Source organism: Microtus oregoni, unplaced genomic scaffold, assembly GCF_018167655.1.
Source record: "Microtus oregoni isolate MIOR12 unplaced genomic scaffold, Mior012 000009F_ref0000495, whole genome shotgun sequence".
NCBI lineage: Eukaryota > Metazoa > Chordata > Mammalia > Rodentia > Cricetidae > Microtus > Microtus oregoni.
In genome coordinates, this window is record NW_024543068.1 from 20,517,136 (window position 1) to 20,543,544 (window position 26,409).

At 48.0% G+C, this 26,409-nt stretch overlaps 1 protein-coding gene across 2 annotated transcripts in view; it reads left to right on the plus strand.

The window, feature by feature from the left end:
• The window catches only part of Sptb (spectrin beta, erythrocytic), a 128,702-nt gene that overhangs the window by 50,026 nt on the left and 52,267 nt on the right, over window positions 1-26,409 (plus strand). For both annotated transcript variants that reach the window (XM_041658187.1, XM_041658188.1), the window contains exons 2-3: window positions 6,493-6,694; window positions 25,367-25,518. In XM_041658187.1, the coding sequence (XP_041514121.1) occupies window positions 6,547-6,694; window positions 25,367-25,518 (300 nt within the window). In that variant the 5' untranslated portion in view covers window positions 6,493-6,546. The remainder of the gene's footprint in view (window positions 1-6,492; window positions 6,695-25,366; window positions 25,519-26,409) is intronic.

Consider the following 26,409-nt stretch of genomic DNA (forward strand, 5'->3'; position numbering starts at 1 on the left):
GCTGATCTGCTATGTCTAATTTATAAACTTTTTTATAGATTTATATGTCTAGAGAAAAAACGTATTTAGAGAGAGAGAGTTCAGAACTAGCTGCTCTTAAGTAACTACTTGAGGATCTAGGACTTTATCTCTTATGAAAGATAGACTACTATATTTTATAAAGTTAATGTAAAATTAAGTATACTTTTTAATTTGCTTTTTGACAGAGTCTCACTGTGTAGCCCAGGCTGGGCTGACACTTATTGTGGCGTTGAACTCATGGCGATCCTCCTGCCTCAGCCTCCTGAATGCTGGGATGGCATGAGCTATCAAAGCTAGCTGCAAAATTTTAATACATTTTGAATATTTAAATATTTTAAAAAATAGCTAGCTTACAAGAATTTTCCTGTAGAAGCAGGGGGAATGGTATCACAGATCCCTGTCTGTATCTCATCCCAAGTCAGTTGCTAGAGGTTTCTCATTTGTTTTCTAAAACAAGGTTCAGCAAATCCCAGATCTCATGTCTTGCTCTCCACTGTGTTCTGCAGCATCATTAAAATATACAGGAGGTTTATATTTTATCTAGGGCTTCTGTTGTTGTGATGAGACATCATGACTATGGCAACCGTTTTAAAGGAAAACATTTCACTGGAGCTGGCTTGTTCCAATTTCAGAGGTTTGGTCCATTGTCTTCATGGTGGGAAGCATGGCAGCATGCAGGAAGACATGGTGCTGGAGAGGTAGCTGAGAATTCTATGTCCAGATCGTCAGGCAGCAAGGAGGGGGGGGGGGGCTGGGCCTGGCTTGAGTATTTGAAACCTCAAAGCCCACCTCCAGTGACACACTTCCTCAAACAAGGCCACACCTACACCAATAAGGACACGCCTCCTAATAAGTGCATCTCTCTAAGAGCCCATGGGGGCCATTTTCATTCGAACCACCACAGTTTAGTTTTTTTACATAATCATAGCGTCATTATCACACCTATTACTGTTGACTAGAATTCCCGGTTATCATCCAAAACTAAACCTGTAATTCAAACAGCTTTGATTGCCCTAAGATCCAGAACAGTGTGTACATTGTGTTTGCTCGTTCCATCTTCTGAGTCTCTTTTGATCCAGCAGTTCCACTTCCTTCCTCTTTAAAGCAAGCAAGCAAGCAAGCAAACAAACCCACCTTGTTTCAGTGACGTGAAGAAGAAGATACTGAGTCGGTTGTTTGCAGGATGCTCAGAGCTCCAGATTTGTCTCTTTGCTTCCTTGTCTCCTGATTTCCTGCAAATCCTGAAAATACAAAGTCAGTTCTAAAGACTTGATTCTGAGGCTCCACAGTTTTGACAAGAAAATCACAGGCCAGAGGGTCCTTCGTGTTGCACACAAGGCCTAGTCCATCTCAGTGATAGTAAGAGTCCTTTAATTTGATCCGTCTTGGATCAATTATTTTATTAGGAATAATCAATCGAATTCATTACTTCAGTCTATTCTCACCATTCCTTCTGTCAAAGCCTTGCTACTTCAGCAGCTCCAGTTCCCTTCAGATAAATGACCTTTTTTTTTTTTTTGGTTGGGAGTGTCCTAGTGAAAGAAGAAAAAGTATACATTTTCATTTTCAATTTACCTACTACTTTTCCCAAGAGAATAAATTAATATTTATCTTAACAGAAAATGAGTCTGCAGAAGAAGTAGGGTTGCACAGTATTAGTTTTCTGTAACTGTTGCTGTCCAGCTCGGTCACATCAGTCTTTGAAGTTTCTGTGCTGGTTGTGGGACCTGAAGTATTTTTTTTAACTTTTTGGTGATTTTTTTGGAATATTTGTATATACATAAGAAAATTCCTAAGGGTTCCCAAGTCTACATATGAAATCCATGTAAACTTCATGTACATCTTACATACATAATCCTAGGTAATTTTACATTGTATTTTCAGTGACCCTGACTGTGGGTTGTGACCCAACTAAGGAATTTTCCACTTGCAATATCATGTCAAAGCTGAAAAGACTTCAGAGTTTGGAGCGTTATCGACCAGGGATGCTCACCCTTCCTATAAGAGTCTCCTTTTTGCTCTCTAACTGTCCCTAGGGGAGCAGGACATGAGAGTACTGGTCGACACTGCTCTTAAAAGCCAATCCCCATACAGGGCTAAGCAGCACCTGTTCCCAACCAAATCCCTATAAGGACGGCAGGGCTGAGTTCTCACCACCCACCCCGCCCCCGCTCCAGCAGCTGCGCTATGACCAGAGACAGTTCTTAATAGATTTTTCCGTGATGATGGCAGGCAAGTTGTAACATGTGAGTCTGAAGTCCCTGCCTAGTGACAGAAACTGCCCAGCAGGGACTTCGGAAGGCCTCACCAAACAGTGACAGTCAAGAACAGCCAGTACAGCCCAAATGCATGGGGCCCCTTGATGCTGGCAACTGCGGACAGTCTTGGTGCTCCTGTCACTGTGGCCAGGCGGTGTTGGCATGTGAACCGCACGATGTGGCAAGGCAGAGAGTGCTCTGGAATGAGACATGGTGGTGGTTTTCACCTGCATGAAAGGCCACTCACAGGTGGCATTTACCCGGGTCTCCCTGCATCCTCATGATGCTGACATGCTCCCATGTTCTGTGTGCTGAGAGCTATGTGTGCACAGTCGCAGCCGTATCGAGACGGAGCTGTATTACGGAGGTGGAGATGTCAGGTTGACAGTGGGGGTGCCTGGAGTCTGCAGTGGCGTCTCATTGGTTCTCATCCTGTGCCAGCGAGTGTGCGCTTATGTACTTGACTTTTCTTTAAGGTGTCTGTGCATATGCAATCCAGTTATGAGCTGGGGGTGGGGTGGGTAGAAGGGCACCTTCCCTCATTGGCGATGCACTTGAAGAAAAGTAACCAAGGGAACTGCAGGATGTAATCTCCTGACCTGGGTTGCCATAGTACCAAATAGGTTAAAAGCAGGTTGGCGCGGCATAAGCAGCAGCACAGACGAGAAAACATGTAAGGGCAGACCGTACAATTAGACAAGACAAACCTCAAGTGTTCAGTCCTATTTAAGGAAGTCATTGTCCGAAGGACTGCATCGGTCTCCCCCTCGGCCCCACGGAGGAAGAGCGGCATTGCCTGATGTGGCCCCGCTTCCCAGTCCTGAAGTGGCTGTCACTTTGTGGCTTCAAGGGACCTGGAGAAGCAGGGTGGGGGCCGGTGACTACATTGGGAGACTGGGGGTAGATGGAGATGCATTCTCTCTGCTGAGGGATGGTGGGGAGCTGACACAAAGGACAACCCAGACCCACAGGGAGAGCACTGTAGCCCCTGGCACTGCCTGGGGTCCATTGATGAGCAAAGCCCACGAGAGGCTGGGATTCTGAGACCTCACACTCGCTCTAGGAGCAGACGGTTCGGTTCTGGGTCTGGGAGAGGCAGCTGTGAGTGGCCGTGCAATAGTTTTGAGTAAATGCATTCCTTCAGAGAGCAAGTACTCCATGTTCTGTTATGGTCATGTGGGCTTTTCAGTGCTGAGCTGTAAATGGGCAAGCTGTCTACCAATATCTCCTGGAGACAGGGAATGCCGTTGTCAGGTAAGGGTGACTCTGGACACGGGACAGGGAAGACCCATCTGTACTTTGGTAAGGGGTTTCGTGATTTAAAAAAGCCTGTGGGGTGAACCGGGAAGTGTGGATGCACAGGGGACTACCTGTGTGACCCCGTTTGCTGACAAGGGCATGCGGTACAAGTTTGGGCCTGTATCAGTGCCCTTCCTGAGTTACAGAAGACCCTCTGTACAGATGGCCTACATCGCTGGAGCTACGGTCACATAAATGCCATTTCTAAACTCCCCTCAGATAGCAGCTCGAATGCCATTTCTGTGGTTCCTCATGACTGGGTGTTCCCCTGTGAGACCTCAATATTCGCTATCCTCTTTAGCCATCGTGCCTCCTTTTCGTCAGGCCTTTGAAGGGTCATGGTGATACTAATGGGAGGAGACATGTTGACACCGAGAAAGCACCGGGTCGACTTTGGTTTCAGGCTCACTGCCGTGGCCTGGGGTGAGGGGTGTTGTTTATTTCTGGAATAACCGCAGGTAACCTTCCTACTTTCTTCCTGTGTGCTCCTACATCCGATTCTCCGAGACCATCCTTGCCTGAGCATGTGGGCACACCTCAACACCCCTCGACTCTGGTGAAATGCCACCCGGGCAGGGGCTAGTGGCAGGGGGAAGAGGCCTCATTCTTTGGTGCTATCTTCTTTCTGTGGTATCCCCAGGGAGCTGGTCCTTCTGTTAGCAAGCAAACACACACACACACACACACACACACACACACACACTAGACTCATGCACTCAGAAACACACATGTATTTTCCCACATTCCTGGCAGAGCCACCGTCTGGTCGCTGTTTTCTGTGAGCCGCGGTCCCAGGGAGGATGGCGTTTTTTTAAGCAGGATGAATTGTGTTGTGTCGCTGCTCTCCTTCACGCAGGGCCATCAATCTTGTCTTGCACACTGGTTCTGCTGGTCTGCCTGCTTGGGCTCATCTTTCTGGGACAGACTTATTTACAGAGCCATAGCTAAGGTAATCTCACTCCCCAGCCCCGCAACCTGGGCCTCTCTCCGCCACTCTTAAAAATAGCCCAGGATGAAGAGAGTGAGCAAGGGTCTGGTTACCTCTGGTGCTCAGGGCAGATCTTACCTCACCTCCGTGTCTGGCAGCCCTTCTCAGGGGCTGCTGGATGAGTTGTGGCCCCGCAGGTGATGGTCAGCCCGTCAGCCTCTGAAGGAGGTAGGGAAGACATTGCTCAGACAATTGAGAGGGAAATCTCAGCCCTAGAAGCAGCTGGTTCATTATGGAGACTAGGCAGGGACAGAAGTCTTGAACACAGGTCCGCAGGCCTGGGCATAATGGGGTACACTGCGTTCAGGATAATGACTGGCTTTCCCACTTTGCATAGTCTCCTTCCCCTGGGTAGTAAATACCTTTGTCTAGCCCTAGCAGCCGGAGGACACTGGCCCCATGGGCCGAGTTCTCCATCCATGTGCATCCCTAAGGCCGGTCCAGTCAAGGGTGACAAACAGGGCTACAGTTTGACTTTTGGTCTAAACCTCCACAGTGGTTCCGGACGACCTTGGGGAGGCCTCATCCTGTGCCTTTTCTCCCCTTGTGGTCTTAGGGTGGATAATTCTGGCTTCTGTCTTACCTCAAAGGGATGTGGTGGGATTGATTTGTCAGCCTGGGAGACAAGAGTCTGAAAAGTAAGGCCCAGGGCACTGAGTCATGCTCAGAGTGGTGAGCGTGCCTTGTTGTTGCTTCCTGCCTGCATGCGCCTTCTGGGGAACCTGTCAGGTGTGTGAGCCCATGTGTTGGGATTGGTGAGAATACGATACATAGTTCGATGCTTACTGACATTTGTCATTTGACTACTTCGCTTGCCTCCAAAACCCCTCCTCCCCCTGTTACTTTCTTGAATTTCAAGGCGCTGAGCCCCCATTCTGAAATACAGACTTAAATGTGGACTGCCCTCTGTTCCCAGGGAGATACCTGAAGCCAAGCACAGATGAGGGAAGACAGTCATTTTCCAAAGGCCAGGGACATTGCTTACCAAGATGACCTCGCCAGCCTCCTTTCTCACTTTTCTCACTGACCTCTCCCATCCTCCAGTTACCCGCCAGCTCCCTCATTCTTGCTGGTTGCTTCTTATCTTTATTTTTAATATTGTCCCTGCTCTTTTTCCCTTTTGTTTGGGCTCTCATCCCTTTCCACCTGTCCTTCTATGTGTACCTCCAAACTTCCTTGGGAACTGTCCACCAATCACGTTGAGCTTCCTTTTTCCATGGCACTTTAGTCCCTAACAAACTCAATTCTCCCTGTTGTGACATCCAGCGCCTGGTGCTGCCAGCATGAATGGGGCAACAGGCTCCTTTGGGCTGCTTGGTCTGGTTAGGGATTCAGCAGACCTTATTCCAGCAGCTACACACACTTTCAAGCAGTGGCTTGGCTTTCCAGTTGTGGGGGCCAGAGTCTCTGTGGCAGCATGATGGCTGACCTTCAAGTTCTCTTCTCTCTCTCCCTGGCCTTGTCTCCATCGCCAGACAGGCTTCCAATCTCAATCCAGAAGTGAGGTTTCTCTTCCTCATTTGCCCACCTTACACCCCCCATCCTCTGGCTCCCAGGAGAACTATCTCTCAAGCTGTTCTGAGCCCTGGAAGCCGCAGGTTTGAAGGAAACAGGCTGGCTGGGACTTATGTCTCCACCTGCTGGCCATCCTGACCCTGCTGCAGGCAGCTCTCAGTCTCTGTCCCTGACTCTCGCTGCTGCTGCTGCTGCTGCTGCTGCTGCTGCTGCTGCTGCTGTTACTCCCGCTGCAGTATCCTGTAACTCAGGACTCTGAGACCCCAGGGGAAGAAACATGCCCCGACAGGCAGCACAGTGCATGCGTGGCTCCTGTAAGATCTCTTCTGTTGGATTCCCTTAATAAGTTACCACTGAGGAAACGAGCGAGGGCCGTGGAAGCTAACCCTCTGCTGTGTTGCTGTCCCCTAGGGACCTTTCCATGAAGACTGAGACAGGCACAGCTGCTAAGAAGAGCCTGCTGACATGACATCGGCCACAGAGTTTGAAAACGTAGGCAACCAGCCGCCCTACAGCCGGATCAACGCCCGCTGGGATGCCCCGGATGATGAGTTGGATAATGACAACAGCTCAGCCAGGCTCTTTGAGAGGTCCCGGATCAAGGCCTTGGCAGGTACCACTTGGGGCCATGGGGGTCAGAAGGTCACACTCACAGTCCGCATCAGGTCCATGTCCCTTCTTGCTATGGTGGAGCCTCTGTACGTGAGTCCTGGTATGGCAGTAACTGAACACCTTTGCCAAGTTCAGAGAGCACCCTTTCCCTAGGGAGTACAGGCTTCAGCAGCGTGCCCCAGAATCCCCCACTTCTTCCTAAGTGTCTGAGAGGCGGGGAAGTGCTGGCATTGGCAGTGGGTGGGTTCTGCCGCCTGTCTCTGTCCCGAGTAGCCTGGCACCAAAGTCAGAAGTGTGAGGACACTCTGGGTGAAGGAGTGCCGGAGGGGCCACACAGACACAAGTTCAAGAGATGTCCTGTGCACTTAGTGCTCTGCCTGTGCATGGGGAGAGGAATCAGTATCCTTGTCTCTGTGGTCCAAATGAAAAGCGGATATTGAAAGCAGAGAGCCTCCTTTCCAATCTGCTTTAGGCAGGAGAATTTGCTGCATGGAGCCGCTCATCCTTGAACTGGGATTAGGTTTGTGCTTATGAGGCTCCCCCCTTGCTTGTGTGTGTGTAGTGGAGGGAATATCTTACATTTCTAGTAAAAACGGTTTGTCTCCCTGCTGTCTGAAATCTTTTGGAAACATCCCCTAAACAGCCCCCCTTTTAACCAACTGTTTCTATTGTCTCCCTGGAACTTGACTCGGGGGAAGTATACTCTGAGAAACTTTGAGCTATATGGATGGAGTGGGGTGTGTGTATGGGGTGGAGCTGGCCTTTACCTGGTTGGACCTGAACACCATCATTGGTTGCTGCTATCTTCTACCTTGCAAGAAAGTCTCAGCCCTTCCCATAGTGCGTTCTGTGGGTAAAATCCTCTGTCTTAAAGTGCTGCTTGAGGTGTCTTCCTCCTTTCCTCCCTCCACTCTATTCCAGATACCTTAGTTCCTGGAAAACCTGGCAGCATGGGCAATGTCTTAGGCCCCCTTGGCAATGGCTTCTCACTCCAGACCAGGACTGTGGCATCTAATCTCCTTTGTCATCATAGGACTTGACCGTCTCCATTTGTGTCCTGTGTATTGTAGGAAACACTTTCCCCCTCATCTTCTCATGCTACCTAACTCTATAAAATCCTTCTTTGGTTTTCCTTGGGAATTATGGAAGAGCAGTGCCCCTTTCCTTTTGCTTAAGCAATTTTAACTTCTTCAAATAACCAAATCAACTTGAAACACTAGCCTTGTCCCTCTGGGGCTTTGCCTCTGTCTCCCTGAATGCTACATTTGATTGTAATGGCCGCAGCGATGTCCAGGGAAAGGGTAACCATGTTCCGTATGTTCCATAATCTTTCTAAAGGATGGAAGGAGAGGTGAGACTGACCTGTGCAGAGTTTTTGATCTGTTTCACAGATGATGCATGTACATCTTTGTACACACGCACATACACACACACACACACACACACAAAACCTAGGTAAATTTCACTGTAATAATTACTTATTGTACGCTTACAAAGTTTAAATCTACCCCTCCTTATTAGATAGGAAAGGAGAGTGGGGAACCATGGAGATAAATTCAATATAGCATCTGTCTCCAAGGACTTTATAATCTATTAGGGGAAAATGAACTGTGCTCACAATTAATTAGCATGAGTGGAACTGGAGAACTGTGGGGAAGGCACATAAATTTAACATCAATGAGAGTGCAAAGGAGATGATACATAGAGAATCAGAATAGTTTGTGGGGGCATTAGCCGTGAGCTGGGGTTGAAGGCTGTGTATAATCTGGGAAATCAGAAGGGTATGGGGTGTCTCCAGTTAGCCTGGCAAGCAGTTATGTCTGACAAGCCAGCGGACAAGTGGTAGACATGTGTTAAAGAAGCAAAGAGGAGAAGGTATCATAGGAGAAACTTCATAGTCAGCCCTAGTTGATCAGGAAAAAGCCTTCCCTAGTGTTGACTGTGTCTGGGTAAGTCTGTTCACCACCAAGAACACATTACCTTCCAAAGGATAGGGATGCTCCCCATGGGGAGGGAACACTGTCTCAGAGTGGAGGATCCCAGGCCTGGACCTTCACTCAGAAACCTGGTTACCAAGTAAACATGTCCACCTGGGATCCTTGCATTGTCTCTACAGATCACCTAAGACATTTGCTGGCTTTCTCCTGATGTGGAGTGTTTCTCTGCTAGAAGCTAGGGCTTTGGGAAGGTTCGTTCTGCTGGATGGACAGAGGAGAGAGAGGAGCATGGCAGATTCCTTCTGTTTTTACTTCTTGGAATTTTCATCTTCACTAGTCTTTGAAGCCATCTTATCAGGACAGGCAGGGGTCACCTTTTCTAGTGGGGCCTCAGGGAGTGGAAGCTACGCTTGATGCCTTCTTATCACAGGGTCTACTGGATGCCACCTGTAAGAATGCTAAGGCCAGAAGGCTTGGGCCCTGTGCTTGCTTCTTCATGTTGGCAGCAGGCACACATGTGAGGTTAAATATACTGGGTTGCCATTTTCTTTCTGCTATGAAGGCCTGGAGTGCAGGAAATGTCACAAGATTCAGACTGGAATCCCGATTCTCCCTCTGTTGCTATTGCCATGGGACAGCGCTAGCCTTTCATCCCAGTCTCCAAAGTTGTGGCGATACTTTGCCAAGGTTGTGAAGACCAAATAGGCTAAAGTTTATGAAGAATGAAAAGTCAATAATAAAAAAACGAGTGAACGGTAGATTTTATTGGTCTCAAGAAAGCTCTCTATAAATACTTTCTGTCCTTTCTCAACCTCCAGTGCCCACGATCATCTCTCAGGACCCATTCCTTCCTCCTTGATTACCCCTCCCCTCCACACACACAATCTGGGTTGTTATGTTTCTTCCAACGTAAGCTGAAGTTGGAAGAAAAAACTGACAGGCTCCTAGGATCTCCTAGAAACACCCTCGCTGTCACTCAGAATCTCGTGCCCTCTCCCATTTTTCGAGTAGCCCAGGACTGCAGAAATTAGCCACAAGCTTGGGTGTGGAGGCTGCCCCTCCCCTTGAGGTCATCTAGCTCAAGACTTTTGATTTGCTTCCAGCCCATGGGGGCCCAGGACCAGACTGTAATAGGCTTGGTCAGGTCCCTCCCCAGCATGGCAGACCCTCTTGCTCCTCCTCCTCCTAGTGACCCTCAGGTTAACAGACTCATCATGGTTCTATCTCTTGAATGCACTGCCTGTCAGGGTTCATTCCCTCTTCTATTTTTTGTATCATTGTTGGCTCTTCCCCCGGGCCTAACTTAAAACAAGCTATCTGGTTGATTATCTTGCCCTTATGTATAAAGCCATCTGGTTGGTTATCTTGCCCTTAGGTATAAAATCCTGAGCTCGCTCTAGACTAAGTGATGTTTGATTTGAAATATTTGATTAAAGTGAAGGGAGACATGGGGAGAAAACTTGCAGAGGTGATGCATTTGACCTTGGTGGGAGTGGAGGTGGGGAGTGAGAGGTGGGCATGTAGTGCTGGGGTCCAGAAGGAATTTTCCCTTAGGTCTGTAAGTATACTTTGACTTCTTAACGTCAGTCTCTGGCTCCCATATTTACCAGGCTAAGTGGTGGGTAGCCTGGAGACTTCCTCTGGCCAGTCTTTGACAGCTGTCTCTGGTGTAGCTATATTTCTCCCTCTGGGGTCTGCTTTAAGGGTTAGAAGAAGGGAACAGATGAAAAGCCACAATCCCTATCCTTCCCAAGACTCCAGCCTTCATGTTTCAGACAGCAGACTCCCAGGGTCTCCTAGAGCCAACCCTCACTGTCATCCAGATGTTCTCCTGCTGTTTGGGTTAGAAACCACATGTGTGGTCATCTGAACGGGAGGCAAAGTGCTGAGGATGGCAGAGAATTCCAACAGCTAGGATGCTGACTCCTGTACTCTCCCCTCACCGCCGCTGCCTGCCCACACACCCTTCCCTGCACTTGGCTGTGCACCCCATGGAGGATGCCTGGCGACAGATGTGGCCCAGGTAGAAGAGGAGGGCCAGAAAGAAAACAACACAAAGATGTCCCCAGAAGATAACTCAGTGCAGTGCCTCCCTCCCCTCCCTGCTCCATCTTCCCACACCCTTCCTCCTTCCCACTCCCTCTGTCTTATAGGCACACAGCTTGGCGTCCTGCACCCCATATGCCGCTTGCTGGCTGATTTTTGGGATGTACGGTCCTTCCATGCACGCAGATGTAGCTCGAAGGTTGCAGCGCAGAGAACAGTCCAGTCCCCTGAGGGACCTGTGAGGAAGAGAGGCTGACATGTTCTGTCTCCATCTTCCTGTGTGTTGCCCAGTGAAACAGTTCCTCAGGGAGGAACTAGACAGAGCCGCCCCTCCTTTCAAACAAGGGCATGACATTCTGCAGCTGGCTTTGCTTTGCCTTTGAGGCGAACCTCCAGGATGCTTCAGAAGGGAGGCAGGCTTCCTTCTGGGTTCCCTTTGTAGACTTCTTCCTGACAGCAGGATGAAGGCGAGCAGTGAGAGTGAATGAGGACAATTTAGAGACTAGAACGGGGGCCATGCCGATGGCGGGGGCACTGCCGGCCCTGAGGTTAAACTCTGTAACTAGCAGGAATTCCATCCGAATCTCGGGTGGCAGCCCTCAGGTTCCAGTGCTCCTGGCTCCTCTGTGGATGTCACAGGACTCCCCAAAGAGGGCAGCATGGCTTTGACCTGACCTTGGTAGCCAATGGCCTTCAAAGTCTCTTTAAGAGATGCCTGAAGATCTTTCCCTCTGGCTGCTTTCCCTACTGGTACCAGGATCCTGTTGTCCCTACTGACCCAGGAAGGGTTTCGTGTCTAGAGGGTGTCTGATTTCCCCCAGGGAGCAGGGTTTTACCTCAGTGGGTGGGCAACGACTACTTCATGACGGTTTGTTGATGGATTCGGAAGAAGCAGCTGCCGCCACCAAGACATCAACTCTTTGTGGTCACAGCATCCCTCCAGCTACCTGCGAGCACAGAGGCTGGGACACTAATGGCAGCTTTTTAAGGTCTGGGGGTTTTGTTTTGATTTTGTCTTCTCAGCTTTCAAAACATTTAGAAAATATATACTGAGAAAACATTAATCAGAGAAGTGTCTACTCAGCAGTCATTTTAATGTACTATCAGTGGCAGAAAAATAATTGAATCAACAGCTTCTTCTTGGAGGTGGGCAGTTGTGAAACTGAACCCGACCCCAGGCCTCTGCAGACATGCAGCTGCCGTTTCCTGTGCAGGAAGCCCACGAGAGGGAGCAACATGTTGCCTGAACTGTGTGGTCCCAGGAAGACCTCCCTGCCCAGGATAGGATGATGCTTCCTCCCATTGTCTCCTCTTTGTGTGTGTTTGTGCACAGATGTTTGTGTGTATGCAGGGATGTGTGAAAGCCAGAAGTCTGCATTGAGTGGTTTAATTAATTATTTTATTTGCATTAATGTTTTCCTGCATGTATGATTATGTAAGGGGTGTCAGGTCTTGGAGTTATAGTTGTGAGCTGCCACGTGGGTGCTGGAAATTGAACTCTAGTCCTCTGCGAGAGCAGTCAGTACTCTTAACCATTGAGCTTTCTCTCCAGCCCAGTGACATTCACCTGGCCTGGGACTCACCATTTAAACTAGACTGACGGCCAGTGCATGCCACCATGCCTTACTTCTTTCCTTCCATAGGCTCCAGAGATCTGACTCAGGACTTCATAATAACACAGCAAGCCCTTCTCTGAACTGAGCTGTCTCCCGGCACCCTCTCCTCTCTTGATGAAAGCTGTTCATCCTTTCTGAGCCTCTTACAGACGCAGACTGTTCCTCTCATGTGGGTAACTACTATCTATCACTGTGAAGAAGCTTTATCAAATATTAATGCGCTGAGGTTAATAATAAAATTCTGTTCCCTCCCTGTGCCGCGCAGTCTGAGCGAGCCACATTAATGGCCTCCTCCATCTTTGGGATATTCTTGTGGGTTGTCAGCCTCATTCCCAAGGGCAGGCTCCAGCACCAGGCCTCCTAGGAGCAGCCGTAACCCCACCCCCGGTTCCCCCAGGGCTCCCTCGGATGCTGCCTAGCTGAAGAGGTGCCAAGGGTGTTGTTTTCAGAGCATCTGTTCATTTTGTTCATTTTTCTCTTTTTATCATGTCAGTAAGAGAGAGTGCTAGGGAGGCTTCTGGCAGAAGTCTGGGAGTTCTTCTCATCCCGACACTGGCTTTCAGATGCTGGAAACTGGGTCTGCCAGGAAATCTCACCTTACAGTCAAGTGAGAGAGGATCAAATAATCATACACACTCCCGACACACACACATACACACACACACACACACACACACACCCCACATACTGGGAAGGTTTCCTGCAAACATCACCCATAGCTTATAACTCATCCATTAAGCTTGCTTCAAGTTCAGGTATGATTTAATGGTAGAGGAAGGAGGAGGGCATGTAGCAACTGTCTCCTAGAGGGCCTTAGAGGCCGTAGAAAAATCCTGGAAGGAAACAAAACCTCAAAAAAGGTGGCGAAGGAGACTATTTGCAACAAGAATGGCAAGTTGAGTGGTCAAAGGGAGAGCATGTTAGCTGAGAGGGCTCCATGGTCTCAGGATAGGAGGTGGTCGTTTTACTTCATGGGGCCAGCAGGTATGGGCAAGCCATGCAGAAGTCTTGGATGGCTGCTTGAGCTAGGGGCCACCGTATGTGGGGAGAAAGCAATGTATGCTGGCAGGAGTGTTCTGTCCTGATGCTGTAGTTGAGGGACCTTCGTCTGCCGCTTTTCTACTCCTCCCATCTCTGGTTCCTCACCTGAACACTAGGAGCTTGAATCAGATGATGCTCCAGGCTCTTCTAGCTCCACCCACCCACCTGAGAAATCACTTACAGGGGCATCATCAACAAAGGTCAGAGTGCCGCTTTATCCTGATTGATGGAGCTTTGGGTCCTGGTTTTGGAGAAAGGGAATTTAACCTTTTTAACAAATCATGAGGTCCTCAGAAATTCTTGCCTGGATTGGGGTTGTGTCCTAGACCGCCTTGACTCCTGTAGTCTTGCATCCCAGTGAGTGCATGCCACATCCTAACAGCACAGGGCACCTGTGAGTCTGTGTCCACATGCTTTATCCAGGTTGACTTCACAACCCCTCAAGTACCCTGTGAAGTAGGCAAACAGAGCTGTTCTACTCACCCTTTGTAGAAAGGACCGGAGCGATGTCGCTCATGACTGTACTAAGTCCTTCGGCTGTCTTGCATACTCCTGAGTTCTCTGTGATCTGTTTCTGCCCTCCATGATCTTAGCTTTACACCCCACTCTAGATGCCTAGTCTTGTTTTGCTTATCACCCACAGTCTCTTGAGACTTTCGGATCAAAACCTTGAGCTCACCGCTGTCCTTCAGCCTCAGAACACTGTCACCTGCCAGGAACAACGAACCTCTGATCCATAGAATTTCCCAGAGGAACGCATGTTATTTTACATCCAGACCTTTCATGTCACCCCATGTAGAGACATCTGTCACCGAATCTGAATTGGTTTCCCCGCTCAAGCCACTCTGGGTTCACTTAGAATCATTGTCCTCCAACACATTTGTAGGGCTGCCCTTCTTTACCTTGGAACCACCAAGCTCTTCATTCGGAGTACCAAATTCAAATTCTCCTTTAGCTTTTGCTCTGGATCAGTTCCCTGCTTTACATCCCAAGCCCCAAAGATGCACACACTTGAACACACTTGCCGCTTGTGAATGAAATGAGGACATGGCCACTCTAAGACATGGTTGAGGACAAGGTTTTTATTGTAGACACGAGGGAGAGAACAGCCAGAGGCATCTGGGAGAGTCCAGAGCAGGGAGAGAAAACAGTAGACTGAACCAGGCCATGAACGGAAGGGGAGGAGCAACAGAGAAGAGAGAGGGAGCAAAGAAGACCAAGAAAGATGACCAACACTTGGGAGGCAGAGGCAGGTGGATCTCAGTGGATTGGAGGTTAGCTAGTTTTCAAAGTGAGGTCCAGGATAGCTAGGGCTGTTACACAGAGAAACCCTGTCAGAAAGAGAGAGAGAGAGAGAGAGAGAGAGAGAGAGAGAGAGAGAGAGAGAGGAGCAAAGAGGACTCATGCCCGAATGACAGGGTTATATAGGAATGAGATGCTGGGGGAAGGGAAACCCATGGGCTGAAGAAGCCAGCTAGGGACTCTGTAGCAGGTACTTGCAAGGCTAAGCGAGACTGGAGGTGAGCAGGGCTTCCGCATGCTAATAAGCACCACAATGCCATTTGTCCTGGATTTCTTTTGGATTTGACAGTTGCCACCCCTGGATTAGTCAGGGTTCTTTAGAGGACCAGAACTTATTGAACGAATCTCTGTACATAAAGGAGATTTATTAGAATGACTTACAGGCTGTAACTAGTACTAGTACTAGCTGTCTACCAACAGAAGGTCCAAGAATCCAGTAGTTGTTCAGCCCTGGAGGCTCCATGCCTCTGCTGGTCTTCACTATACAGCACATTCCCAAAGAAGTAGGCTCTAATGCCAGTGAAGGAATCGACAAGAGAAAGCGTCCTTCTTCCATGTCTTTGTATGCTCTGCCAGCAGAAGAAGTGGCCCAGATTAAAGGTGGATCTTCCACCTCAAAGAACTGGTTTTTTGATTAGAAGTGGTTCTTTGAGAATCTTCCCACTTCAAGTGATTTAATTAAGGAAAAAAATCCCTCACAGGTGTGCCCATCCATTGGGGTTTTAGTTAATTGCAGATGTAGTCAAGTTGCAACCAAGTATAGCCATCATACACATGTGCACACATGCATGCACATGCACATTCACACATGCACACACACGCACACATGCATACCCTTCCAACTCAAGGAACTTTAGAGCAGAATTCTTTCTTCTTCCCAGCATTCTAAAGGCGGCATCATCTTCAGCCCTCAGATCAAAGCTAACCTTCAAAGATAAAAATGTTTTGATGTAAGATGATTTATGATAAAGTGGTTTCTTTTGCAGTGACAGAGAACTCCAGGACAATTACTTTTGTATCTTTTGAGCACTTTATTAACCAGAATATATTTTAGCACAGAAAAAATAAAAAATAAAAAAAACTAAAGACATTGTTAATGTCTTGTAAGCTATTTCCATGCCTATAGATATATGACTATGTATTAGAATGTTATTACCTACAGTTCTAAATCTTCCTCACTAAATGCACTATATCAATTCTCATTAGCAAATACGCAGATTATCCCTTTAGTGCAAAGGTTCTCAACCTTCCTAACTCCGCGACCCCTTGATACAGGTCCTCACTTGGTGGTGACCCCCAACCATAAAATCATTTTCATTGCTACTTCATAGCTGTACTTTTGCTGCTGTTATGGATTGTACTATAAATATTTGATGTGCAGCCCCTGTGAAAGGGTCGTCCGACCCACCCAAAAGGTTGCGACCCAGAGGTTGAGAACCACTGCTTTAATGGCTTCCTAGCCCTTTACATTCATTTTCTCCAAGCTCATTAGCCAACTTTATGTGTTCAACTCGAATCATTTCTATACGTTCTGTGCTCTCAGGTTTGTAGTCACACCCTAAAGCTCCTTTACTGTCAACGCTAGCTAGGCTGTCAGTCGATAAGGGCCGGACTGCCTTCAGGTTCATGGTACCAGTCTACTGGGAGGGAGTTGGTTTGAAAGGGAGATTCCTCCCCTAAGAGTTAAACAAGACTAGAATTCATGCCACCAACACCATTTCTGATGTGTTCCCGAGGGTCTACTTCCAATCTTAGCTGTTTAAAGGGCTGGCTTCTGTGTCACTGAGGCTTGTCCCAAGTTCATGGGAATGAAAGCGTGACACACTGGGGTTGCCTCAGCCTTGGTTTCCGGGAGAGAAAGCCTGAGCTGGGGACTGCCTACCGTTGTTTTCAGGTCTGCCCAGGCGCATGCTCAACGAGCCAATCACGGGCCTCTGTTGTCTCTCACAGGCCAATCACAGGCCTCTCACCGTCTATCCCAGCCTCTCACAGTCTCTTATCCCGCTTGTCTTTCTAGCTAATTTTGGCCAGTGCCTTAGGCTGTCAACTGGTTAAAATGTAGATTCCTTCAGAAAGGCTGCCCTTTTTTGGCTTTTATTGTTTATACCTTGGAATTTATGAACTTTTACTCTATTCTCTGGACATCTGTTGTTTCTTATTATTAAAAGTATTAGATACTGGGGGCTGGAGACATGACTCAGCGGTTCAGAGCTGTGGGTGCGCTTCCACAGGACCCGGGTTCAATTTCTCAGAACACCCATGGCAGCTCACAACTGTCTGTAACCTCTGTTCCAGGGGATCCGACACCTTCACACAGACACACATGTACATAAATTTAAAAAGTAATATATATGCTCTTAGCAGAAATTTTCTTTTTTTTACCTTTTTTGTCACTGTAGAAACTATGTGACCAATTAAAAAGAAAACAAATACCACCCATAGTCTTACCACCCAGCTTTATTTTTATTTATTTATTTATTATTTATTTATTGGCGTCCCTAGGAGAAGCATGTGTGCATTTGAGATCATCCTTCCCCAGTTGCCTTTCCCAGAGGCCAGGCTTGTTAGCTTTTCCCAGCAGTGTGTGAATGCTGCGTCCTCCACATTCCTGCAAGAACTCTTATTTTGTCACACTTGCGATCTTTTTTCATCTGACGAGTAAAACATCCAGGTCTTCATGTGCCCTCCTTTTGATTTCTTACTTTTAGCATGAGAAATTCCAACCACAAAACTATCAGAGGTGATGAGAAAATAAACCACCGTCCAAACTTAGTGTTATCGATATGTCTGTGTGCTGGGGACTGAACTGTTTTGAAGTAAATTAAAGACCATCGTGAGAGTTTCCCCTAGTCCCCTTTGTCTGTGTCTTTGATAAGCAAGAGCATTTCCCACTTAAACATTATACCACTCTTGCCGGGCGGTGGTGGCGCACGGCTTTAATCCCAACACTCAGGAGGCAGAGGCAGGCAGATCTCTGGGAGTTCAAGGCCAGCTTGGTCTACAGAGTGAGTTCCAGGATAGTCAGGGCTGTTACACAAAGAAACCTTGCCTCAGAAACACACAAACAAACAACCATTGTACTACTCTTCTACCTGACACAATTAGCAACAATTCCCTGATAATCAAAATCTGATAGAAACATTTTCCCAGTTGTCTCACAGTTGCCTTTTCCAATAAGAACAGTTCTTTTCTATATTTGTGTGTGCTTGGGTGTGTGTTTTCATTTAGTTCTAGATATATTTTATGTTTATAAATGTTCTACCTGCCTGTGTATTTGTGCACTACATGTGTGCCTGGTGCCCATGGAGGTCTGAAGAGAACATTGGATTCTTTAGAACTAGAGTTTAAAAGGGTTGTGGGCCACAATGGAGGTGCTGAGAATCAATTCAGGTCTTCTACAAGAGCAGCAAGTGTTGCTAACTGCTGAGCCAACCCTTTGGCATCATGCGTGTGCTTTTGATGTGTGATTCCACGAGCATCATGGAGAGCTTTTCATATACTTGAAAGATCTATATCCATATATATCCTTATACACACACACATATATACATATATATATATATGTATATATATGTATATATCAATAACAATTTGGAAAGGTGCTGTGTCACAGTGAAAACACAGAGGTCAGAGCTGCTGAGTTCACAGCCGAGATACAGGCGTGCATGCAAAGCGATGGGAAGACAGGATGCAGACAAAGTATTGGGTCCTGTAATCCCCATTTTGAGATTGTTGTGTTTCTGGTGCTTTGATAAGACACTGAACCAAGGCAACTTATAGAAGAAAGGGTTTATTGGGAAGGCCGAGAGTCCTTGACCATCATGGTGGGGAGCATGGTGGCAGGGAGGCAGGGAGGCGTGGTGCTGGGCAGTAGCTGAGTGCTTGCATCCTCATCCTCAGGTAGGAGGCAGAGAGAGCTAACTGGGAATGCTGTGGGCTTTTGAAACTTCAAAGCCTAGTCCACGCGACACACCTCCTCCAACAAGGCCACCTCCCCTTAATCTTTCCAAATAGTCACCAACGAGGGACTAAGAATTCAAATATGGGGGCCATCCTCATTTAATCCACCGCATGCCCTAGTCCCCTGAAGACTTCCTGCTGGGCCCCACATCTTAAAGTTTCCACTGCCTTCAGGAGCAGCAAGTTGTAGATATATCAAGCCTCTATTACATGGACATTTGGGGACCATTCCTGGTCCAAGCTATAGCAGTAGCTTTTCACATATTAAGCAAATTAATCTCTGTTATACACTCGATAGCATTTCTCCTCATTAGTTTCCCCTTGTTCATAATGTTTTACACACACACACACACACACACACACACACACAAACCTTTTTAATGCATTTGAGCTTTCAATCTTTCATTTTCTGGCTTTTGGATTTGGTGTCATACTGACTCTCCATTAGTCACAGGGTTTCTCTGTGTTCCTGGCTGTCCTAGAACTAGCTCTTGTAGACCCGGATTAAAAGGGTGAGCCACCACCGCCCAGCTTCCACTAGTCTTGTTTTAAACAGCTATCCTGCCATCACTGATGATTGCGTTTTCGTTGTTTCATTCTGTGCATTTCAATCTTTTCTTCAACTAAATTTGGGTCAAAAATTGAATTAAAAATTCAAGTAAGTTTGATTCAAGAAATCTTGCTGGAATATGAAGTACAGATTTATTATTTTTTTTCTGAGTGGCCATCTACTTTTGCAAAAAACTTTTACCGACAAGTTCTCTCTTTTTCTTCCGTATTTGAAACGTGCTTTTGTGAGCTGTCTGTGTGTCGCCAGGACTGCTTCCTCCTCATCGCCCGTGTCCACCTTGATATGATAATATGGTACAGTGTAATCATAAGGTTGTACTTGAAGACCGTGTGATCCATTCGCTCAAAATTTCTTTTGTAGGCCTCTGGATCTTTTAAGGTTGTCTCTATGTAGATTTTTAAATACCTATTTTAAGATGTAGCATGAATCATTTTGTCTCTTTGTTATCACTAGGGGCCTTGCATATTAATATTTTGGGATGACCCCGTCACACCTTCCCTGGTTCCTTTGTCTCTAGAATTAAATATAAGTGTTAAAATATCCCTTCCCATTCATGCCCCAGCCCCCACTCCTACCTTCTCGGTAGCTGGGAACTGAACCCAGGACCTTTTAGTCTGTTTGTGTGTCTGTCTCTCTTTTTAGAGATTTTGTTTATTTTTATGTGTATTGCTGTCCTGCCTGCATGCATGTCAGTGTGAAGATGTCATATTCACTAGAATTGAAGGTATAGACAGTTGTGAGCTGTCATGTAGGTGCTGGGAATTGAACCCAGATCCTCTGGAAGAGCAGGCAGCGCTCCTAACTGTTGAGCCATCTCTCCAGTCCTTAGTCTGTAATTCTACGCCTCTCGTTCCAGAGATTTCCATGTCCGTCTTAAAGCCTGTTTTCTACACACGTTCTCCTAACTGTAGCTATTGGGTGGCCTGTGGGGGGACAACTCTTACACCTGTCCACTTGGGCTCAGTCCATCTCCCTCCTGCCCTTCCAAAGTGCTTTTCTTCATGAAGATCTTTTTGACAACTCCAGCTGTCAACATGGCCTCTTCTCCACATTGGCTACGTGAGCGTCTTTTATAGATGCTATTCATCTGGTAGCTAATCCAATACTACTTTGTGCAGCATGCATGTTTGTATTGGTCAGGGTTCTCTAATTCTGTGACGCTGTGGCTCTCAACCTTCCTGATGCTACAACCCCTTAATACAGTTTCTCATGTAGTGGTGACCCCCAACTATACAATTATCTTCGTTGCTACTTCATAATGGTAATTTTGTTACTGTTATGAATCATAATATAAATATCTGATATGCAGATGGTCTTGGGTGACCCCTGTGAAAGACCTGTTTGATCCCTTGGGGGTGACGACCCACAGGTTGAGAACCACTGCTCTAAATGAACAGACCTGATAGAATTGTGTGTGTGTGTGTGTGTGTGTGTGTGTGTGTGTGTGTGTGTGCATGCGTGCACACGTCGGAGCACTTGCAAGCCATTTATTAGAGTGGCCCATAGACTGTAGTCTGTTTGGGTAGTCCAGCAATGACTGTCTCCCAACAGAAGGCCAACAATTCAGTAGTTGTTCAGCCCATGGCCTGAAGGTCAGCAGTCCCAATCTGGTGCTGGAGTCTTGGAGGATTCCGCGAGAGCATCTGTCTACACTGAAATCCTGAAGTAGTTCCTAAGACCAACACAGTAAAGCCTCACAACAGAATAGATTACCTGTCCAGGGAGAGTGAGAGTAAGCAGGTAAAAGGCAAAAGCTCCCTTCTTCCATGTCCTTTTATGTTGGCTGCCACCAGTACGGTGTGGCCCAGATTTAGAGTAGCTCACCTAACCTCAAACAAACCAATCAAAAAAGTTCCTCACAGCTAGGCGGTGGTGGTGCACAGCTTAATCCCAGCACTCGGGAGGCAGAGGCAGGTGGATCTCTGAGTTCAAGGCCAGCCTGGTCTACAGAGCGAGTTCCAGTGCAGCTAGGGCTGTTACACAGAGAAGCTGGCTTATAATACCGCCCCCCAAAGTCCCTCCCAGACAGACCCAGCTGCATGGGCTCCAGCTGATTGCAGGTTCGGTCAGGTTGGTCACCATCATCAGCTATCTCGGTCCTGAAAAAATGCACATTGTTTCTGAGCCTCTCATTCCAGACATCTCGGCCACACAATGAACTGTGAGTTTGTGTATTTTCTTGAACCAGATCCTTACCGCGGGAGTGTGAGCCATTTGTGTCTCAACAGCCTCACAGGACAGTTCCTGGGATATAGTGCCGGTGGCAGAAGGTTGGCACCTTCTGTGTGCCGGAACTTTTCATACACAACCACTGCTTGTCAGTGGGTGGCTCTTTGAGGGTTTCAGTATCTTGGGTATATTTGACTTCAAGCTAAACTTCTGCAGGAAGTGGGGAATGGGTGAGAAAGAGGAGCAGAGGAGAATGGAGAGGCCATGCTTTATGCTACAGAGACACGTAGTTAGAGTTTCTATTTTTCTGTTGCTGTGAAGGGACACGTGACCATGGCAACTCTTTTGGTTTTTCGAGATAGGGTTTCTCTGTAGTCCTGGATGTTCTGGAATTCAATCTGTAGGCCAGGCTGACCTCGAACTCACAGAGATCTGCCTGCCTCTGCCTCCCTAAGTGCTAGGATTAAAGGCGTGTGCCACCACTGCCTGGCGGCAACTATGGCAACAGTCATAAAGAAAAACAGTGGTCTACAGTTCAGAGATTCAGTCCGCTATCATCATAGTGAGACGTGGAGAGGGGTAGCTGAGAGTTCTATATCTTGTCAGGCAACGGGAACTGAACTGAGACACTGGGCCTGGCTTGAGCGTATATGAGACCTCAAAGCCCACCCCTGCAGTGACACACTTCCTCCAACAAGACCAGGTCTACTCCAACAAAGCCACACCTCCTAATGGTACCACTCCCTCTGAGCTTATGGGAGCCAATTACATCCAAACTACAACAATATCCATGTCCCTCCCCCATCACTGTGTGGGCAAGGCCCAGGCTCTAGAAACTAGCTCCTGCAGGGCCTTACTGAAGCTTTCTTCTTCTTCAGGCTCGATGTTAAGATTGCTGGGTCTCTTGTGAGCAGCAGGCCTCATGCACAGTCCCCTCTTCCTGCTCATGTGACCATGGTCCAACCAGCAGCTGACTCAGGCCCACTGGCCTCCCCTGCACTCAGACGACTCCCGAGGAGCATCTAGGTCTTAAGGGAGGAATGTGCTGAGCTTGCCAGTGTGTTGCAGCTGAGCGAGCAGCTAATGGAAACTACCTCCACCCTAGGCCCTTCCTCTGCTCATGATCATCGTTAGCCTCTCAGAATCTTTCCCAGGTCTCAACACGGCAAAGTGTTTCACAGTGCTAGGGATTCTGGGTAATCTCCCCGCCCCCTTAAATGAAGGCAGCTGAGAGGCCATCTGCTGTGATCCAAGCCTGCAGCTCCATCATCATCGTGTATTGAAAACTAAGGAGGGCCCAGGGTGCTTTAGGAGACTTCTCTACCAGTGTATACGCCAGCCTAGCAGCCTGGAGTTAGATTCTGTGGCCCCGGCTAGAAGCATGTCCTTATTCTTTCTCAGGCACAGATAAATAGGGGTGAGCACCATGTAGTGAAATCTAAAGATTTTTTTGTCTTTGTTTGTTAGTTTTTGTAGACAGGGATTCTCCATGTAGCCTTGGCTGTCCCAGAACTAGCTGTTGACCAGGCTGGCCTTGAACTCACAGAGCTCTGCCTGCTTCTGTCTCCCAAGTACTAGGATTAAAGACCACCTTGCAAAACCTTTGGATTTTTGAGCAAGAAACTTAGGAAACAAAAAGAAGGTGTCAGTTTTTGAGGACACTTACCTCTAGAGTGGCCCAAACGCTAGTCCCTGGGTCAAAGTTTTCACCTCTGACTTAAGGAACAAGTCTAGGGAAGGCCTTGGGGTGAGGATGGGGGCCCCAGCTGGCTCCGCTAAAGCCCAGTATACCCAGAGTAAATACCCTTGCATTCCATCCTGCATATCATCAAAACTTTACTTACATTTTTTGCTAAAGCAGCCCGTAAAACCAAGGAAACATTTTAATTTGCTGTTGACAGAAGGGTACGTTGGGGATTTTCTTGGCCCAGAGGCCCAGAATGAGTGAATGCCACTTAAGTTTTCCATTTATTTAAGATCAGCACAGTTCCCCTCCTCTTCGTGGAGATCTTCTTTAAGTGGCTGCCTTAGAAGTGTTTATATGAGGCTCGCACACCCATTGCCTTGCTCACAGAGTCTGTCCGCTCAGAATAGGAACTCTGGTTCGCCCTTGCATTCCCTACGACCTCCACTCAGTGCTGAACACCTTACGGTGGTAGAGTAAGCACTGGCTGAAAGGGTGAACAGACGAAAAAGAGGCTGAGTTCTTACCACAGAAACAGCCACGAAGCAGGAAGGAGTCTGATGGCATCAGCCTCTGGGGCTGCCAGCATCGTACCCTGGGGGCAGCACCAACTCAGTTCCTCTTGTGTTACATCAAGCCTGACATTCAATCATCTAAAAAGCCAACCCTTCCTCGGTTTGGACTCAGTTGAGCGCACATCCAGGCCTCCTCTCCAGTGTTGGCACCCCCTCCTGGATGGGATACCCATGTCTGCCCTGGCTGTGACCCACACTCACACGCACTCTGCCCAGGCATCCTGCAGGCCCCCAGTCCCAGACAAGCTCCCAGGTGAGCTCCACAGGTGCTGTTCACAAAACCACGCTGTCTTCTCTCCAGCTGTTTCCGTCATTTCCCCCCTCCCCTGCTGCTCCTCTCTGCCATACTCTCCCTTCTGTTTGTGCTGTCCAATCTCTTCTCTCAGGCCCTAGCCCAGATGCCTCAGCAGTGTTTACTGCACAGAGGTGCCGGGTGGTGCCCATCTGAACTAGTTTAACACGGGCTAGGGGCTTGGGCTGCTCATTCATTGTGGAGGTGCCTTGTCACCATCCTAGGGCTGAAAGTCAGCATCCCTTGCCTGCCATTCGGGGGTGAGATGGTAACATATGCACCGACGGCTTCCAGCCCAAGCCTTCATCCTCTCTAATCTCCTGTGGATCAGCGGTCTGCACATCTCCACTCTTCTTGTCATTTTCTGCCTAGCAGGAGCTGACTGCTTGAGCGCACATGGTATGCTGTTAGACCCAGCACAAACCTGCCACATAACGGAACCAAATGAACCCCTCGCTAGTCCCCCGCAATACAGCTAGAGTGCCTACTGGGTAGCAAGCTTCAGGGTCTGAGAATCTCAAGCAAATGAGATAGACTACTATGGGCACCATGAGCCACAGTCTTGTAGGAAAGATTATATATATATATATATATATATATATATATATATATATATTCAACTAATCCTTCACAAGAATTCAGGAATCATAGGCACCCACAGAGGGAGTCAAGAAAAGCCCTCCTGAGAAGTCCATTTGCCCTGACTTTAAAGGACAAATAGAAATTAAGTGCAGGGCATGTGGGAAAATGCTGAGAGCATTCCAGGGCAGAAGGAATGGATGGATGGGTGGAAAGGAGGCCACTTGTTTGTTCCCGGCTGCTCAGCCCCGAAATAATCACACAGAACTATATTAATTAAATCACTGCTTGGCCCATTAGCTATAGCTTCTTATTGGCTAACTCTTACATATTAATTTAACCCATTTCTAGTAATCTGTGTATCACCATGTGGTTGTGACTTACCACAAGATTCCAATTGGCATCTGCCTCTGGCAGCTCCATGGCTTCTCTCTGACTCCACCCTTCTTCCTCCCAGCATTCAGCTTAGTACCCCCCTCCAGCTAAGTTCTGCCCTGCTATAGGTCCAAAGCGGTTTCTTTATTCATTAATGGTAATCACAGCACACATCAGGAGGTAGGGAAACTGGGATGATGGATGGATTGAGAGATGGATAAAGCTGGTATTAAAATCTAAATTCAATGGCAGACATCAGGAAACAGGAGGCTGAATCAGGATGTCTTGTTATAGTGCATGCATAGGTGGTAGAGGTGGTGTTGGTGGTGGTTGCTCCACTGCCTTGTTTCTGAAGATCCCAAGCTGCCAAGGTTGGCAAATACTCCCAGGAATGAGGTGGAATGAATGCAACAGCCTCCTCTGCCAGGCAAGGATGACCCTAGAATTACAGTAAAGCTCTTCAGCTCCATGGTACACCAGCCCTCCCGACCCCGGGCAGCTCATCCAAGGCTCTTCTCCTCCCCAGATGAGCGGGAAGTTGTTCAAAAGAAGACCTTTACGAAATGGGTCAACTCCCACCTGGCTCGAGTGTCCTGCCGCATCAGCGACCTCTACAAGGACCTGCGGGACGGGCGCATGCTCATCAAGCTGCTGGAGGTGCTCTCCGGAGAGATGCTGGTAAGGCCCCTCCCAGCCCGTGGCTGATGCCTTCGGCCCCTCTTCAGGAAAGGCATTTGCTGGAGCGCAGAGGGTGCCCTCGGCTGCCAGGGTTTCTCCCTGTTCCTCTCCGAGGCTCCAGACTTACAATGTCAAGGGTCCATGGCTGACTGGGTTCTCTGACTTCTTCCCAGATTGCCCTGCCCCCTTCTGACCCCTCCCACCCCTTCAGGCTCCTTCCAGAAGCTATGCAGAGCGTTGCCGTTCTCACTGGGGTCTCTGGGCAATCTGGAACTGGGATGCTGCTGGAGAGATTGCGTTCCTCTTGGAACCAGGGGAAAGGATGGGAGAAAGTTTGCTGTGTACTTTGCTACAGGTCCAAGTGGAGCCTGTTAGGGGGCCTCTTGGTGGTCCCTGCCCAGCACTGTGGTAGGTGAGGGTGTTTACTTTGCTCCGTCACTTCCTTTGTGACCTTGGGCTGTCAGGTAGGGTCTTCCTCACCTCCACTTCCCCCAGGTATAGTATGAGGTTGTGAGATCCTCGGGGTCTGAGTGAAAAGCCACCGGGTTCTTCTACCTTTTCAATTCCAGGCTGCAGTTCTTACCTCTTTAGCCCACACTGAAATTCCACAGGAAAGAGTTGCCCCAGGACCCCTTCAAAAGACAGTTAGGAGCGGTAGGCCAAGCTGGTAGAGTGCTCGAGGACCTGAGTCTGACCCTAGAATGCACATAGGAAAGCTGGCATGGTGGTACGTTGGGCTTTTATAATCCCAGCACCAGGAAGGTAGATACAGGGCAATCCCTGGGACTCCCCTGTCTAGCCAATCCAGCCTCCTTGGAAGGTTCCAGATCAGTAAGAGACTGTCTCAGGGAACCAAAACAAAAATGGTGAGCAGTGACTGAAGAATGACAC